The 18,156-nt window shown below is 43.7% G+C and overlaps 2 protein-coding genes and 1 long non-coding RNA gene across 3 annotated transcripts in view; 2 read left to right on the top strand and 1 right to left on the bottom strand.

Moving 5' to 3' along the window:
• The window catches only part of LOC116823121 (ephrin type-B receptor 3-like), a 3,795-nt gene extending 3,441 nt beyond the window's left edge, over positions 1 to 354 (top strand). The window contains exon 3 of the mRNA XM_075070509.1: positions 283 to 354. Within this exon, the coding sequence (XP_074926610.1) occupies positions 283 to 354 (72 nt within the window). The remainder of the gene's footprint in view (positions 1 to 282) is intronic.
• Positions 1 to 18,156, top strand: part of LOC116835240 (scavenger receptor cysteine-rich domain-containing protein DMBT1-like) — a 633,172-nt gene that overhangs the window by 102,723 nt on the left and 512,293 nt on the right. The window lies entirely within an intron of this gene.
• On the bottom strand, positions 4,646 to 16,347 carry LOC142047586 (uncharacterized). Its single transcript, XR_012656880.1, has 3 exons — positions 15,940 to 16,347; positions 8,267 to 14,364; positions 4,646 to 7,863 (listed from the first exon to the last, which is right to left on the bottom strand). It is a non-coding gene; the product is annotated as an uncharacterized LOC142047586 (long non-coding RNA).

Here is an 18,156-nt window from a genome sequence, read left to right as displayed (position 1 = left end):
TGAAACTGTAGTAAAAAAAAAAAANNGTACTTACTATTTTGAAACCTGAGAGACTGATTCAGAAAGATTGGAGAAAAGCTGGGTGCACGTCTGGTCCCTCTTAGCCCCAAGAGCGAACAACTAACAAAACAAACAGCACAAACAAAGACTTCCCTCCACCAAGATCTGAAAGTATCTTGTGCCCCGATTGGTCCTTTGGTCAGGTGTCAGCCAGGTTTACTGAGCTTCTTAACCCTTTACAGGTCAAAGAGACATTAACCCTTAACCATCTGTTTATGACAGCCCCCTTTGCAAAGGGCAAAGATAGACAGCACACGGTTGAGTCAAAGAGAGAGAGAGAAAAAAAGAGAATGAGAGAAAGAGAGAGAATTTTTACCTTTGCAGTCTTTCTGTAGAATGAGGCAACTTTTCTGGTTCAGACCCTCTCAGACTTGCTATCGCTACCTTTGGATCGGCCCAATCAGAGGTGGTTTTACAACAGCGTCATAGAATTCATTTTTCCTGAACCAATCCTAGAGTCCCAAGATTTTAAACAAGAGCCAATCCCCTTCTTCCCCCCACCTCCTTGCCTTTTTTCTCTCTCCTCCCTTCCTTTTAATTGTTTTATTCTTATCTAAAGAAACAGACTTCCTAGCATTTTTCTGCCGTGTAGCCCTTTTACAGAGGTTTTTTAATAAAAGTTAAATCCATAAGCTTTTAGTAACACACCATTTTTTAAAGCTTTTCCCCTAGGTTTTAAACTAACAGGGGTTATTTTTTTAGTAAAAACAATGTGAAGCTGCAGCAAAGCTCCTGTTAGCAAAGCAGCGTCTGTGAGTCAGTGGATCAGAGAAGAGTTGCTTCTTTACCTGCTTTTTAACAAATGCAGGTTAAAGTTACCTTAAGTTTTGCAAAGGGATAATGACTTATCAAGACAAACCTAAAACACTTCCCTTTTATTTGTGTTGTAATAAAAAAAGAGCAGGCAGAAGCATCCTAGGCTTAAAACCCCAGGTTTTTAGTAACAGATGGTTTATATACCCCTTATTTTGTAAGCCAGTGGATCAGAGAGAAGAAGTTTTGTTTCTTTCCCCGCTTTTTAACAAACAGAAGTGAAAAGCTTGTAAAGGAATAAAACACTTGAAAAGACAAGCCTACCTGAAGACCCATAACCTTCATTTAGCCCCTTAGGCACAGGTGTTTCAATAACATGTAAGTTCGCAGAAATAACCCAGGCTTAAAAACACAGAAAGCCTGTTTATGAAAGTTTTCCCATAGGTTTTAGGCTAGCACTGGTCATTTTTTAGTAAAAAACAATGTGAAGCTGCAGCAAAGCAGCTGTCAGCAAAAACAGCATCCGTGAGTCAATGGATCACAGAGAAGGATGCTTCTGACCCAAACTTTTTAACAAACACAAGTTAAAGTTCCATAAAGTTTTGCAAAGGGATAATGACTCGAAAAGACAAACCTAAAACACAACCCTTTTGTGTGTGTTGTAATAAAAAAAGAGCAGTGAAGACACAGTCCTTTGGGATAGGTGTTTAATAAAAAAGGAGCATGCGCGAACAGTCTAGGGTTATAAAAGTAATGTACAGTGACAAAAAAAAGTTTTTCCCCCTTAGGTTTTAGACTGGCACTGCTATTTTTTAGTAAAAAAAAAAATCTCTTAAATCATACCATCTTCCACTTCGACCGTACTTCTTCATTTTCCACCCCAAGGCCTTCTGCATTAGGACTCAATCATAGCCCCTCTGATTTCAACAACGTCTCAGGTCTGTCGTCTACTGTTTCATATTATTTAATGCTGTCCACCCCCTAGCTACCTTAGCAACCTTAGCTACCAAAATATACAAAGCAAATTGCCTCTAATCAAATTCCAACTATTTCTCAAGCCGCATTTTTCTAGGTTTGCCTAGCAGTAAATGTTGATTATTATTGAGGGAAATATTGTTTCTGCGTCCACACAGTGAAATCAAGATTTGTTGACATTCCCTGATTAAAATCTCATCCTTCCAAGCCTGCACAAAGACAACAGCTGTGGACTCACTTGGAAAGCATTGCTGAGAGGCAATGGGAACCTACTTACCTGGGACTGTAGCAGATCAACAGCCTCCTTCTTGTGAGTTATTTGGGAGTTTCCAGATTCTCTCTGTGCCTCAGAGGTTATGTCTGTTGCTGGTTTTCTTGGAAGGCAGAGCCCAGCCCTGGTGATTAATCAAGTCTAGGCCTGTCTCTCCAAATCACAAGAGAGAGGGAGGAACCTCGGCCAGCATTTACGGGAAATGAGCATGTGGGAGAGGTGCAGGATACATTGACGTTATCCTGTTGTGACCTTGGCTGTGTTGACCATGAAGGTTCCACAGCCAAATAGGAAAGGAGCAGCAACCTTTAAACTGGGCCACTCAAGGAGGATGCCAGATTGTTAATTGAGGAGAGGTGGTTGTCTGACAGGGTAAATACAGCAGTGATGATGACAATGACGATGATGATGATTGATGATGACAATGATAAAAAGATGAAGAACAAAGGCTGGAGAGTTCAATAGCGCTTTTCAGGTCAAAGGATGCCATCGCATTTACAGACGTAACAAATGGAAATAGAAAATGTCCACAATGATAATGTTGTCCAGTAGGGAGTGCAGCCACCTCTGGGGTGACACAGGCCCATGAAGACTCATGAATCTAGAACCAGGAGACTTTCTAGAGTCTGCCATGTCTTCTGAGAACTTTCTAGATTATGTCAGGCTGGTAGAGAGCTTTATAAAGCCCACAAGAACTCCAGGAAGGTGTGTGTGTAAAAGGGAATCTTGAGTTTCTCCATTAGTCATTATAAGGGTTATAATGAATATAAATATAAACATTGAAAATATAGGTGTTTTCTTTACTGATCTGATATTAGAAAATTGATGCAGGAGTTATTTCAGGGCCTACATCAACCAGCTTCCCATAGCCATGGTACTAAGAACATATCCTGAGGTGTCTGAAGTTAATAGAGACAGGCATCTGATTAGAACCGTCATGGCGGCACCCCAAAAAATGCAATTTATCACTTTGACTGCAAAAACACATACGGTCTCCAAAACCAGAACAAAAGACTGAAGAGAAATGGTCGTGCTTCCTGCATCAGATGAATAACTGACCCATCTGAGACAACATGGGCCACATGGAATGAACTGAATTTTAAAAATTCATCAATAGAACTTTTAGAAACTCCATACGAATCCCTCCTGGGATGCGTAACCTACAATGTGTTGGCTCTGCAGGGCTCCCTATCTTCTGTGTTTGAGCCCTCTTATCTAACCCTCACAAAAGGATATCAACAATTCTGTTAATCTTTAGTTAACAACTCTAATACTTGCATTCAATCAACAAACATGCAATAAAAACATAGAAATCCCTGGGGCTGTTACAGCTTCCTCTCCAGTTATTCTCACAGGACAACACATTGTTCTGAGTGTTTTGCTGAGCAAAGCAAGGCTCTACATTCCACTGGCTGAGGTCTCCTGATAGCCAGAGTGCCCATGGGAAGGACGCCCCGCTCCTGGGAATCCCTGCAAGTCCTCGGGATCGTGGGTAGAGGAGTCCGGGGCACCCCTGCCAGGGCTGTTTGTGGGTAAAGAGATTTGATGTTGAGAGGTGCTCAGATACCATGATGATAGACAACTTACTTGTGTGTCTTGCTTCATTTGTGTGTGTGTGTTGGGACTGCTGTTCTGGGGTGCAACATGTGTTTCTAGTCTGCAGCCCAGGCCACCTGTGCATCCTGCTTTGATGTGACTGTGCCCAAGACACTTGGGTTCTTGGGAGGCTCAGATCCCTCTGCTCCATCTAGAGGCAACAGGAGCTGCAGGGATTCAGCACCTCAGGGCTGGTTGTCTCAGAAAAAGAGGCACTTCTTGTGTCCGTGTTGCACCACAGTGTCTGATGGCTGCTCAGTGGCTCCTCACCTTGGAAAATGGGCTTCACAGTCTCTGCCCCGTCTGGGCCACCTGGCATCCTGCTCACAAAGGAATTGGGATGAATGGAGGCTGCAGCTGGGCAGCAGCAGGTTCAGACCATGGGCTGAATGGAGAATTGTTCTCAGAGCCACAGTTCTACCAGAAGAACTGGGCAAAGATGTATCTTAAAGAAAAAACAGCTTTTGAGGAAGCTCTTTGAAAAAGGAGAAATGTTCACTGTCGAAGAAAAAAAAGGAAGAAAAATATAAAGAAGTGAGAGAAAGTAAAATTTTTAAAAAAAGTATTTTCACACTTTCCCATGGGAAGAAGTCAGAAAGAAGAAGGGCAGAAGAAACCAAAAACCAAACAGAAAAACAAACACTCCCTTACCTCCAAGCAAGAACAAATTTTTCTGAAAGGAAATGAATTTTCTCATTTCATTTTTTTTCTTTTGGTCGCAAAAACACACGTCGACAGTGAACATTTCTCCTTTTTCAAAGAGCTTCCTCAAAAGCTTTTTTCTTTAAGATACATCTTTGCCCAGTTCTTCTGGTAGAACTGTGGCTCTGAGAACAATTCTTCATTCAGCCCATGGTCTCAACCTGCTGCTGGCAAGCTGCAGGCTCCATTCATCCCAATTCCTTTGTGAGCAGGAAAGGCAGGATAATTTAAAAAAAAAAGTGAGAGAAAGAGGAAGAACCCTCTCTCCCAAAAAAGAAATTAAGCAAATTTAAAATGAAACAAAACTTTATTTTCATTTTACTGTTTTCCTCACCTCCTGAGCACTGCTGAACACACAGAAAGAAGGCAGGAGTTTAGGCTTAGCAACAAAGTTAACATTTTGTTCCTTAGAAATTATATTACAAGATTGACATTTGGATTTTGCAAGGTTAAAATAATTAGTTTTACTGAACTTGTTAATAGTAAAAAAAAAAATTTAACTTAAGTTTAGCATTTTGGTAATTCCTTTGGTGCTCTTTTTTTTAAGTTTCTTCCTTGTTGAGATTAATTTGATTTGTAAGATTTTAAAAGTGAGCCTTGTAGCAGGTTTTTTTTCTTTCCTGCACCTGATTTTGATGTATTGTGTTTTTACCACTGTGACTTGCTAGTACAGCAGACTATTTACACTTAAAGGGTAGTGTCCATCCCCATCCCCCCTCTTTTGCACATTTGGTTTTGCAAAAGAATTGACATGTTTGTTTGTTTCTTTAGACCAAAGGAAGAGGTAGAGAAAAAGAAACATTTAGATACAGATTGTTATGAATAAGACACATTGTACTTGAAATATAGCTAGCCAAATTAACAGTTATTTTAGTCTTCTAAGTGACAATCAAATTATATAACATAGTATAATGTTACATAAAAAAAAGTCCCTTTTTCATATCAGATGGTGGTTGTCACTCAAATAATTCAACTACAGGAAATGAGTGTGTAACACACACAGAGTAGATTTAACATAATTCATACTTTTAAGAAGCATGTACATTTAAACAACAGAACAAGGTTAGCCATTATATAATAAATTTTCACCGAGATTTAACAGCACACAATACAACTGCACATTTTAAAAAATACACTACAAGATAATTACAACCCTAAAGCCAGGTCCTTTTAGAATACAGCAGAATAGTTTTAGTAGCTGGTAATTGCTAAATTAGTCTTAATACACAAAAATTCAACTTTAAAATGGTCTCTAAGTAAAAATAAATGACTGAATTTAGACACAGATACATAATGATGAGGTGTTAGATTGAAAGAGAAAAACCAAAGCATTTTAATACACTACATACAGCAGCATGATATTTCAGTTGTTTTCTTAGGAGGTTACCTGTTCACATTTCACATAATTTGTGGAAGGTTCCTGCTTTACCACAGCTTTTTGTTTCATAACTGTCTCAGCCTCTCTTTGACCTTGTAACATCCTGCTGGGTTTTCTGAGTTTGCTGTAGCTGTAATTTTTACTGATCTTCTCACTTATGTTTTATAAACTGCAAGAGAGGAAGCTTTTTCTGTTTCTAGAACCATCAAGCAGCTGCATGAACACTTTTGTTTTCTTTTCCTGTCAACTTTTGTCCTCTGCCTCTGAGTTATACAAAGAACAAGCAGAACCCCAGAAGCATTTCTCAGACTGTGTCCCATGCAAATAAAATGCTCCCATGGTCAATCACATACTTACTACAAAGGATCCATCATCCCATTCTCACTGGCCAAGTTTATTTCTATTTCTTTATAATCAGGTGTTCTGGTACTTCCCATTTCTTAGCATTCTCTATCAGTACGGTTTTGAATCTCCTATCTATTTCTTATGTATATATATTTCCCCCAAAAGCGCCCGCTGACAGATGTGCTGGGTGTGTTGCAAGATCCACTTATCTCTATAAGCGGCTAGAATAAACCTCTGCTTTGCCACTGCTTTACTTGTGTTTTGTGATTTCACATTATCAGCCCAATCTGCTCTGCCTTTTTATGGTTTTTCCCCCTTTTTGCAATGTTTTATAAAGTCATGGTACATGCTAGGTACCAGTATCATAGGGGAAAGTAGGAGAGAGGTCCTGGAGGCCAAATTTAGGCTGTTAGGTGAGAGATTAAAGTCCAGGATTTCCATGGTTGCATTCTCTGAAATGCTTCCAGTTCCACATGCAGGGCCAGTTAGGTGGGCAGATCTGCAGGGTAACAAAGCGTGGATGAGACAATGGCATAGAGTGGAGGGATTGAGGTCTATTAGGAACTAGGGAATCTTTTGGAAAAGAAGGAACCTGTACAGGAAAGATGGGCTCCACCTAAACCAAAGTGGAACAAGACTCTCGATACGTAAAATTAAAAAGGTCGTAGAAGAGCTTTTACACTAAGGGCTGGGGGAAAGGAGACAGGTGCAGAGAAGCACATGGTTTGGACAGAGACATCCCTTAGGGGAGAATTTATTAACGGGGACTCTCTGTATCCCAGTAAAGAGGAGAGGATAGAAGTTGACAAAGTACCGACAGGAACTGAAGAAGAACAAGTCAAATGAAGAAGAGTCCCATCCAGTTACATCACGGGAAGGCAGACAACTAAATATTGACAAATGTTATAAGTGCTTGGTTACAAATTCTAGAAGTTTAAATACTAGGATGGGTGAACTTGAGTGCCTGGTATGAAATGAGGATACTGGTACAACAGGATCACAAAAATTTGGTGGAACGCTGATAGTGAATGGCACATGGTAATATCAGTGTACAAAATATGTAGGAATGACAGAGTAGGTCGCCATGGTGGGGGAATGGCACTCACTATACATGAAAGTAGGCATAGAGTTAAATATAGTAAAAATCTTAAATGAATCAAACAGTACCATAGAATCTATGGAGAGAAATTCCATTCTTGGTAAGAGAATAGTTATTGGAATCTACTACCAGCCACCTGACCAGAATGGTTACAGTGACTGTGAAAAGCTCAGGGAGATTAGAGAGGCTACAAAAGCAGAAAACTCAATAATAATGAGGGCTATTAACTATCCCCATACTGATGTGGGGGGGGGGGAAGGAATAGCTCAGTGATTTGAGCATTGGCCCCCTAAACTCAGGGTTGGGAGTTTAATCCTTGAAGGGGTCTTTTAAGGGTCTGAGGCAAAAATCTGCTTGGGAGATTAGTCCTGCTTTCAGCAGGGGGTTAGACTAGATGACCTCCTTAGGTCCCTTCTGACCTTGATATTCTATGACTGGGTATATGTCACCTCAGGACAGGATGCAGGGATAAAATTTCTTGGCATCGTTAATGACTGCTTCTTGGAGCAATTAGTCCTGGATCTCACAAGGAGAGAGGCAATTCTTGATTTAGTGCTAAGTAGAGCACAGGATCTGGTCCAAGAGGTCACTATATCACTCAGTAATGGCAACCATAATATAATTAAATTTAACATAGCTGTAGAAGGGGGAAATATAAAAGGATCCCATACTAGTAGCATTTAACTTCAAAAAGGGGATGTCACGGAGTGTGGGGGAGTCCGGCCCTGCACCCCTCTTCCTGAACCCCACAGTGACTTTTGGCCAGCCAGTAAAACAGAAGGTTTATTGGACAACAGGAACACCGGTTACAGCAGAGCTTGCAGGCACAGTCAGGACCCCTCCATTGAGTCCTTCTGGGCTTTCAGGGTGCTTGGATCCTAGCTAGGATACCCTGAATTCCACCCACATAGCCCCAAACCCCAACTGAAAACTACTTCTCTCCTGCCAGCCCCTTCCTTTGTCCCCCTTCCCGGGCCCAGGTGTTGACCTTTCACCCCCCTTACCTAGCTCAGGTTACAGGCTTTGGTATCTTCCATCCTCTAAAGTCCTCCCCTGCTCTCCCATTCCCCACACAGACAGCCCCTACTTCATCACAGGGGAACTACGCAAAAATGAGGAAACTAGTTAAATGGAAATTAAAAGGGACAATCACAAGGGACAAATGCCTGCAAATTGCATGTAGACTATTTTAAAATGCCATAATAAAGGCTCAACAATGTGTATACTCCAAATAAAAAAATACAAAAAGAGGACCAAAAAAAAAATGCCAGCAGGAGTAAACAACTATGTACAAGAAATGGGTAGAGGCAAAAAGACATCCTTCAAAAATTGGACGTCAAATCCTACTGAAAAAAACAGAAAGGAGCACAAACTCTGGCAAGTCAAGCGTAGGAGTATAATTAGGAAGGCCAAAAAAAGAATGTGTAGGGCAACTAGCTAAAGACACAAAAATTTGTTAAGTACATCAGAAGCGGGAAGCCTGCAAACAAACAATCAGTGGGGCCACTGGATGGTGGAGGTGCTAAAGGAGCAATCAAGGAAGAAAAAGTCTGTTGCAGTGAAGCTAAATGATTTTTTTTCTTTTGCACTGGTCTTCACTGCAGAGGATGTGAGGGAGAGTCCAACACTTCAGCCTTTCTTTTTAGGTGACAGAGCTCTGGGACTGTCCCAGAATGCTGAGGGGACTCAAATATGAAATTCCAGACCTACTAACTATGGTATGTAACCTACTCCTTAAACCAGCCTCTGTCCAGATGGCTAGAGGGGTAGCTAATGTAACACCTACCTTTTAAAATGGCTCCAGAGGTGATCCTGGCAATTACAGGCCAGTAAGCCTAATTTGAGTACCAAGCAATGTGATTGGAAACTATAGTAGAGAACAAAATTGTCACGCACATAGATAAACACTATATGTTGGGGAAGAATCAACTTAACTATTTAAAGGGCAATCATGCCTCACCATTCTATTAGAATTCTTTGAGGGGGCCTACAAACATGGAGACAAGGGTGATCCAATGGGTACAGCGTACTTGGACTGTTAGAAAACCTTTGAGAAAGTGACAACAAAAACTCAAAGTAACAGAAATGTCCTCTCATGGGCTGGTAACTGGTTAAAAGATACTAAACAAAGGGTAGGAGCTTCAGCCCCGAGTGGCAGGGCTCAGATTATAGGACTCCCGGAGTTAAAGCGCTTGGACTGCAGCCCCCCTACATGGGGCAATGGGCTCAGGCTTTGGCGTTGGGCCCCCCTCCACCCTGGGCGGTAGGGCTTGGACTTTGACCCCCCGCCAGGAATGGCAGGGCTCAGGTGGGTTCAGGTTTTGGTCCCCGCTCCTGGGGTCATGTAGTAATTTTTGTTGTCAGAAGGGAGTCACGGTGCAATGAAGTTTGAGAAACCCTGATCTAGACAAAGGGGTGAAAGTGAGTTGGCAAAGTTTGCAGTTGATACTAAATTATTCAAGATAGTTAAATCTTGGGATATATAGCTCTGTGGTTTGTGCATTGGCCTCCTAAACCCAGGATTGTGAGTTCAATCCTTGAGAGGGCCATTTAGGGATCTGGGGCAAAAATCTGTCTGGGGATTGGTCCTGCTTTCAGCAGGGGGTTAGACCTATATGACCTCCTGAGGTCCCTTCCAACCCTGTTGTTCTAAATCCAAAGCGGACTGCAAAGAGTTACAAAGGAATCTCACAAAACTGGGTGACTAGGCAACAAAGTGGCAAACATAATTCAGTGTTGATAAGTGAAAAGTAATGCACATTGGAAAGCATAATCCCACATATACAAAAAAAAGGTGGGGTCTAAATTAGCTGTTACCACTCAAAAAAGAGATCTTGGAGTCCTCCTGAATAATTCTCTGAAAGCATCCGCTTAGTGTGCAGCTGCAGTCAAAAAAGGTAACAGAATGTTGGGAATCATTAACAAAGGGATAGAAAATATCACATTGCCTCTCTATAAATCCATGGTACACCCACAGCTTGAATACTGCTTGCAGATGTGGTCATCCCATCACAGAAAACATATGTTGGAAATGGAAAAGGGCAACAAAAATGATTAGGGGTATGGAACAGCTTCAGTGAAAGGAAAAGAGACAACGGAGGGTATACCCAGGATAAAAAGAAGAGAGACAACGGGGCGGGGGGAGGGGGAGATTGTGACGTACCTAGGATACAATCTGGACTGATGAACTGCTGTGTCGCCTCACCTCTCTAACCTACAGTAGCCTTTTACACTGCTATTGTGTGAGTGCTGCAGCCAGCCACTCACAAATTACGCTGCGTAGGGACACAAGGAAACTTGCAGTGCCAAACTTTTCCCAGGTGTGTGCGTCTTGTACTGCCGTGCACACTCCTGGACAATACATGCTCATAGAAAGTCTGGCATTTATTAATAGAAAATGATATGCACAAATCCTGTTATCCCAAATGGAGTTTCCCCAAACCCTTCCATGCAAACACACTGGTTTAGATTAAACAATAAAACAAGTTTATTAGCTATGAAAGGATAGACTTTAAGTGAACACAAGTAATGAGACACAAGTCAGAATTGGGTACAAGAAAAATAAAAGTAAACTGCAACTAATGTCTAACTTAACAAACTGGAATGAATTCAAAGCAAGCGCTTTCACCACGTGTTCCAGCAGTTCTACTGACTGAACTTTCAGTCAGGATCCCTCCCCTGGTCCAATGCTGAGCCCTTTGTTCTCCAGGTGTCCTGGGTGCAGTGGGCAGAGAGAAAAGGAGGAATGATTTGGGGCATCTGCCCTTCCTTCTTATTGTCCTTTCTCTTCTCTGAAGCATCTCCAGCTGAGGTTCAGGAGACAAAAAGACTGTGTGGATGGACACGCCAAGCTATTTCTTTTTAAGATGTAGAATTTTTTGGCTGCTCCCTAGACTTGGAATATTTCTTATTAACACCACGCAATGGAATCTTATAACTTTACATACAATGTTGCTACTCACATTTTATCAGGACAATCATGGGTGGCAGATATCATAGGCTGGGGAAGCCTGTGCCCACCTAAACAGCCTGTCATGGCCCCGTCCAAGCTCCACTCCCAGGCTCCCTCCTGCCTGATGTTCCCTTCTGTGGCAGGCTGGAGGCTGCAGTGCACACAAGACTCCCTGGGCTGAGGCCATGCCACACCATGCCGCCCACCCTCCCGGTGCTGGGACCACGGTGTCCACCCAGGGCTCCAGGGCTGAGAGTGCTCTGGTCGCATCGCCTGCCCTGCACTGGGGCTGGGTATGCTCCAGCCAGGCCGCCTGCCTGGGACTGGGGGTGTATGGGAAGGCTGGGGGTGTGTGCTCCAAGCTCCAGAGAAGGAGGGGGGCAGAAGGTTGGGGCCTCGGTCAGAGGGGGAGGTGCTGAGGGCTAGCCTCCCCCAACGGCATGTTCACCCATGAGGACAATATTGACCAGTGAGTTACGAGTTTTCAAATTTTGTACAGATTATTACAACAGTGTGAAAGGGGTGAATACAGGGTACAGATCACCACTGGAGTCTATAAAACCATGAATGGTGCAAAAAACGCAAATAGGGAAGTGTTATTTATGAAATAGGGAAGGGTTATTTATCAAATAGGGAAGGTTTATCTTTTTCCTAACACAAGAACTAGGGGTCACCCAATGAAATTAATAGGCAGCAGATTTAAAATAAACAAAAGGAAATACTTCTTCACACAACATACACACCACCAGTGAAACTCATTGCCAGGCAACGTTGTGAAGGCCAAAATTATAATGAGGTTCAAGAAAGAATTACGTAAGTTCATGGAGGATAAATGGCTACTGTGGCATTACACCCCCTATTCTTAATAGCAATATTGTTATGATATGATTATGGTATAACTATAATGTATTTTATGCAAGATAGGTCATGTAAGATATAATTGAAAATGTTATAATTCACTGAATATGATTATCCTATTTGTATGCATGTATCATTGTGGTATCTAAAGTTAGGACTTGTCTATGCATCTATTACAAATGTGTTTACACCTGGGGAATGCTCACTAGACAGAATGAAATCAATCTAGATAGCTGACTGGAAAGGGCCATTAGCAAGAACAGGTCTTAGAAGAAGCTAATTTCCCACCGGGAGCCTTCCGGAGGATGCTACAAACAGCATCTGACTCATGGCTACTTTGACATGACGAGGTCACCTGGTACTGGACTCCATCCAAACCAGTGTTTTTCCACTGACTGGCACAGGAACAAAACTGGGAGACAAAGGGTTCCCACCATATGCAAAAGGTATTTAAGGCAGAGGAGTGACATCATCGTGGTTCTTCACTGACTCCCTGCCCAAAGGAGATGCTTTGAAACACCTGAGAAACAAGGACTGAACCGAGGGAGAAGTGTTGGACCCAGGCTAGAGGCATTTCTGGCCTGTGAGAGAAATACCTGCAGTTTTAAGCTGCAGGCAAGTGCAGCTTGCCCTCAAGAATCTCTGCAAACTGCCTAAGTCAACAATTAGGGTGAGAATTTGCTACTTATATCCCATCTCTTTAGTTTATTAGCTTTAACTGTTGTTTTTGTGTATTTGCTACGTAATCTGCTTTGATCTGTTTGCTATCCTTTATACATCTCAAATCTATCTTTTGTAGTCAATAAACTTATTTTTGTCTAAATACATGTGGAAATCATAACGGGGCGAAAGCTGTGTATATTTCCTCTGCACATTGAAGGAGGATGAATTTCATGAGCTTTCGCTGCACAGTCCCTGTGCAGGCGCAAGATGGTATAATTTGGGTTTCCCTCCAGAGGGGAGGTTGCCTGAGGGCTGGGCGTTCCTTAGCTTAAGCCTTCCCATGCAGAGCTGATCTCAGGTCTGTGTATTGCTGCAGCTGGTGTGTCCCTACCTGTGTGTGTTCTGGAGGGGACTTGGGGCCTGTTCAGCAGAACAGTTAAGGGAGCCCAGGCTGGTGGTCAGGCAGGCTCGTGGTACCCCAGTTCCAGGTTGCACCCTGGGAGGAACCCATCATACTACTAGTCAAGATGGTCAGGACACAACCATGCTCGGGTATCCCTAAACTTCTGACTCCAGAAGCTGGGAGTGGACAACAGGGTGGATCACTGAAATTGCCTGTTCTGTCATTCCCTCTGAAGCATCTGGCAATGGGCTTAGATGACCATTGGCAGATCCATATGGCCATTCTTACGTTATGATCTATCTACTTATCCCTTTCTTTGGTTTCCATTACAATTTATAACTTATTTAAGTTCTTAGCCAATTATATTTTACCTAGCAAGCACACATGCAATTAAAAACAACTTATACAGCTATACCAAAGGCCATGCTCTTATACATATTTCCTTACAAGAAATTTAGCTCTTATTTGCTAAAATTCTCTTTATCTTTTTTAGCATTACTTTTTGCAAAGCTTTCTGGGAGTTTATACATTGATAAATGCTTAAACTTCAGGTCTTCATATGCCAACACCTGTTATTTCTGAGGTTAAAAAATAAGTAAGAAACAAAAGTTTTTTTAAAATGACGAAAAACCTGGAGCTGGATACTGCCCAGCTGGTAGAGACATCCCTAGTCACTAAAAATAGCATGTGGACACTGTGGCATGTGGGGTCAGGTCAGGTGAGAGTATACTTGGGTGACTAGCTCCTCCCCACCCACATCGTCTGGCCATTTTTAGGACTAACTCGACATCTAGCACATGCTGTCTACTCAAGCTGGGAGAAGAGAGTCACTATTCTTCACCAACGCCCCTTGTCTGGCACATTGGGGCATTTCCCTGCTGCCTGGGTCAGCTGGGTAGGCAGTTAGGCGGAGGGATCTTTTCGCTCAATCTGCACTTGAATGATGGACTATTTTTTGGAATGCTGGCCTTCACCTGGATCTCCTCGTTGGTCACTCCAGTTGGCATCTGACTGAAGCACCTTTCGGTAGAAGTCGCATTATAGGGAGGGCCGTCGCTGTACATATAGTTGTAGAGGTGCTCCATGCTGTGGAAGTGCTTCTGCCAGTGAAGATCTGGATGGCAAACTCAGATGTAGAAGAGTACGGGTTCGAAGGGGTTGAGAAACATGATGACCAGGGTGAAGACGTCAGACTCGTAGCTCAGCACCCCGACGCTCCACGGCGTGTGTCTTGTTTTCACAACACGCTCTCCGAAGGCCAGGGGGGATGCGGGACGCAGCTCTCACAACCCGGCCGCTGAAACAGTGCCTGGAGAAAACACCATGGGGTTCCTCATTACACAACATCCCGAACATAATTAATAACTCCATCCCAGCAGCAGGGGAATCCTGACCCTGGGCTGGGTGGGGTCACAGCCCAGCCGCTCTTCTGCAGGGAGGACACAAGTTGCTGGGTAAGAGAGCACAGCCCCACCTCAGCCAACCCCAGGCAGAGGTGTCTTTCCTGCATGACCAAGGCACAAGGTAGTGGAGATAGAGTGGGGCCGAGCCTGCCCCACTCTGTGACCTGACCTGGGCTCTGCCTCTCCCTCTGCTCTGCTCCCCCTCACCAGCTGCAGCCTGCTGGGTGGGAGTGCCTGCTGCAGAGCCTGGACTGAGGTGCTGAGCCCAACAGCTTCCTGCAGGCTCCAGGGATTGGGCAAAGAGGAGCCTCCAGCCTCGAGATAGCAGCAGCCAGGCTGGATCTAAGGTAGGGGGAGAAGCCAGAGCTGCCCTCTGGGGCTGCACATGACAGAAGTTGGTGTGGGAGTCACTGCTGTACAGTTTTTAGGGGGTCTCATCTGGGCTGGGTGTGTAATGATCTGTCAAGGGGAATTTAATATGGTTGAAGTGGGGGCCGGTTGGTGGAGGACCTTCCTGTCAAAATTCCCCTCGGGTTTTGATTTTGAATTTGTTGTTATCACACAGTTTTGTTGCTAATGTGGATGAACTCCAGCTGGACTTGTAGACTTTTTTTAATCAGATCTGTACTGGGTATCTAACAGAAGCTTTCTGTGTTATTTGATGTACACACCAATGGGTTAAAAAAACCCTTTGTTTCAATAAAATATATTGGGCTTACTTTGGGGCTAGTGTTTAAATGACTTTGGACTTTTAATGCTGAGAAATCTGGCAACGCTGAAAGCGTTACATAGTCCTGCACATTATGTTATTAACTAAAGGGTTGAGAGCCATACACAGACAGACACACACATCATACTGGCTGTGTATGAGTGTGTATGTGATACAGTGTACAAGTGTGTACATGTTGTGACTTGTGTGGAGTGTTACATGTGAGTGTACATGACAGCACATACATACTGTATGTGGAGGTGGTATCAATGTGAAATAAATACACTGAACACTTCACATTACATCATAGGCCTATCGCCATGTCACCTGCCCCAGTCCATCTCCCTGGGACTTATTCAGACTTTCCGACCTCCCAAAGGCTTCCAGCAGCTGTTTCCGCTCAAATCCCTCCGCCCACACAAAAGTGTGATTTCCCTTTAAACTCCCTCAATCCTCAGTCCTGGACAATTACATAAATGTCCTGACTGGAAGGTCATTACAATCTTGTGCCTTCGGGCTAGAAACAGCAAATTCAGCCAGAGGGCAGCAGGTTTTGACTGACCCAAAGGACACATATATCACTCATCAATATGTAGGGGAGAGAAGAGAGAGAGAGGAGGTATATGGGATAGAGAGATAGAAGATATTGGTGTATGGGGACGGATAGAGCAGATTCAGTAGTAGACACATACCACCCCTGGACATCTCTGTATAGACACCAGCTGCAGGCTGAACTTGGGAAGCGTGGATGGAGCTATGGGAACCTGCTCACCTGGGTACTCGAGGGTCACATCTCTGGTGTTGTTGGTTATCTGGATGCCCACACACCGGCCTTGAATCCGTAAGCATATCAGCTCTCCAATGTCAGTCATCTTGCAGCAATGAGGATCGTTCAGCACAGCTCCTGCAGAGCACCACCAGCCCCTCTCTGGCAGAGCCAACTCACTGCCTCCCAGGCCCAGCCAAACATTCAGGACCCACCAGCAGGGTGTGCTTCTTGCTAGCTGAGGTGCAGCGCACGCTTCGTCTGTGGAGGCAGGGTCTATAAACGACAGTGGCAGATGTGAAAATCTCTAGTCAACAGGGTTTCTGCAACAGGAAGTCCTGTCTAACCAAGGAGGGGGAGAGGTCCTCATATTCGAGAAATAGAAATCTTTTCCTGACAACCACTCTCCTGCTCCTTACACTACTGTAGAGTGCGAAGATGGGAGCCCGGCATCTCTGCAGGCAGCTCAATAGGCAGCTACAGGCACAAAGCAAACCTGGTCCTGGGCAGACATACAGAATGGGATGGTGAATATGTTCATGCTATTATCAAAATCAATGTGGTAGCCTACACCTGGGTCCTGTGTGCAGAAAAGGAGAAGAATGATGCAGGAAACAGAAAAACTCACATACAAAGAGAGCTTGGAAAGAGCAGGGGTACTCCTTGCTGGATCCATAGGCATAACTAGCAGCGTGAACCAGAGGCTGTGAACCAGAGTAGACTGGCCTGGCAGAATAGCAACACACCAGGTACTTGGCTAACCACATAAGCCTTTCCTGACCGCAGGGAGTATGGTAGAGGACCGCCCAGAGTTCTCAGTAACTACGTACATAGACCCTCTTTCAGAGATGGTACAGGAATGCACCCACCCTTCATAAGATAAGGATGGGATGACAGGGCAATGGATGGGGATGTTTGTTTGAAGTCACTGGTACAAGGTGGAGTTGGTAACTAGCCACGTCTGGCATGGAACACGTACTTGTTGTGATCATGGGTTAGAAAAGGAGAAGTCATTAGTGGCGAATTTTTGGCCACGCCAAGGAGCAGCATACTGGTGCACTTGACTGGGCATGGGTCACTTGCAGGTTTAAACGAGTGTAAATGGTGGATTCCCTGTAACTTGAAGTCTTTAATTCATGATCTGAGGACTTCAGTAAACTCAGCCAGAGTTAGGGTCTGGTGCAGGAGTGGATGGGTGAGGTTCTGTGGGCTGTGATATGCAGGAGGTCAGAGATGCTCGTGATGGTCCCTCTGGCCTTGAAGCTATGAGGCCGAAACCGAACTGGTACCATTGTCGTGGGCATACATGTGTTCGGGTTACCTGTAACAGTGAAGCAAGGGCACTAGGACTGTACTTCGTCGACAATAAACCTTTGCTACCAAACCCGAGCCCTGTGTCTCTCTTAATGAGTCACATCCAGGTCTGCTGACTTAGCAGGCTGCTCTCTGCTTGTTGCAGCTGACAACCGGAGCTCCAAGAACAGCAGCACCGAGCAGCTGTAAGAGCTTATCTCATTGTATTTTCTAGAAACTCCTGGCTAAGGTAGAGTCAGACAGAGGAACACATTGCACAATTTTACTGGCCAAGTGTTCCAAAGATGTTTACAGATGTTGAGATGCAACAAAAATTGTACATTCCATAGGACCTCACAAGCATTCGGGAATGCTAGAGAAGAACAATGGTCACATCAACAAATGCCCAGAAACTGGTAGATGTAAGCAGGTGGAATCTGAAATACTCTGATTTCCACTCATTTTAATGGCATTCAGGGAAACGTCTGCTGCCCCAGAGATCAATCACACCTTTGAGGTGATGACTGAGCAACACCATCAGGTGATTCCAAACATCTTCTGGTGGCATACCAGTGCAACACAGATAGAGGGAGTCAAACTGGAACTTATCTGCAAGCATTAGCAAAAGCATTTGAATCCGGTTCTTTGCAGGTAGTTGTAAATTTGGGAAAATCAAACGGAAGGTAAAAGGTTATTTTGATAAAGCGCAAAGAAGAGAATGCCTTCGTGAAAATGTGAAGATCAGGTGGTCATATTGCTGTACCAGAACAGCAATTTATTAATGTTACCAGAACCTGAACTGAGAAACATTATTATGAAAGATGCAGGTTTGAGAATCAGAAACAAAAAAAGAGTAAATAAAATTTATCATGTAATAGAATTAAAGCTTGTGCCAGAAAAGAAATATTTTTCCACAGGCAGATGGAACCA

The sequence above is a fragment of the Chelonoidis abingdonii genome, chromosome 11 (assembly GCF_003597395.2).
Source record: "Chelonoidis abingdonii isolate Lonesome George chromosome 11, CheloAbing_2.0, whole genome shotgun sequence".
NCBI classification, from domain to species: Eukaryota; Metazoa; Chordata; order Testudines; family Testudinidae; genus Chelonoidis; species Chelonoidis abingdonii.
This window is presented reverse-complemented; position numbering and strand designations above follow the sequence as displayed.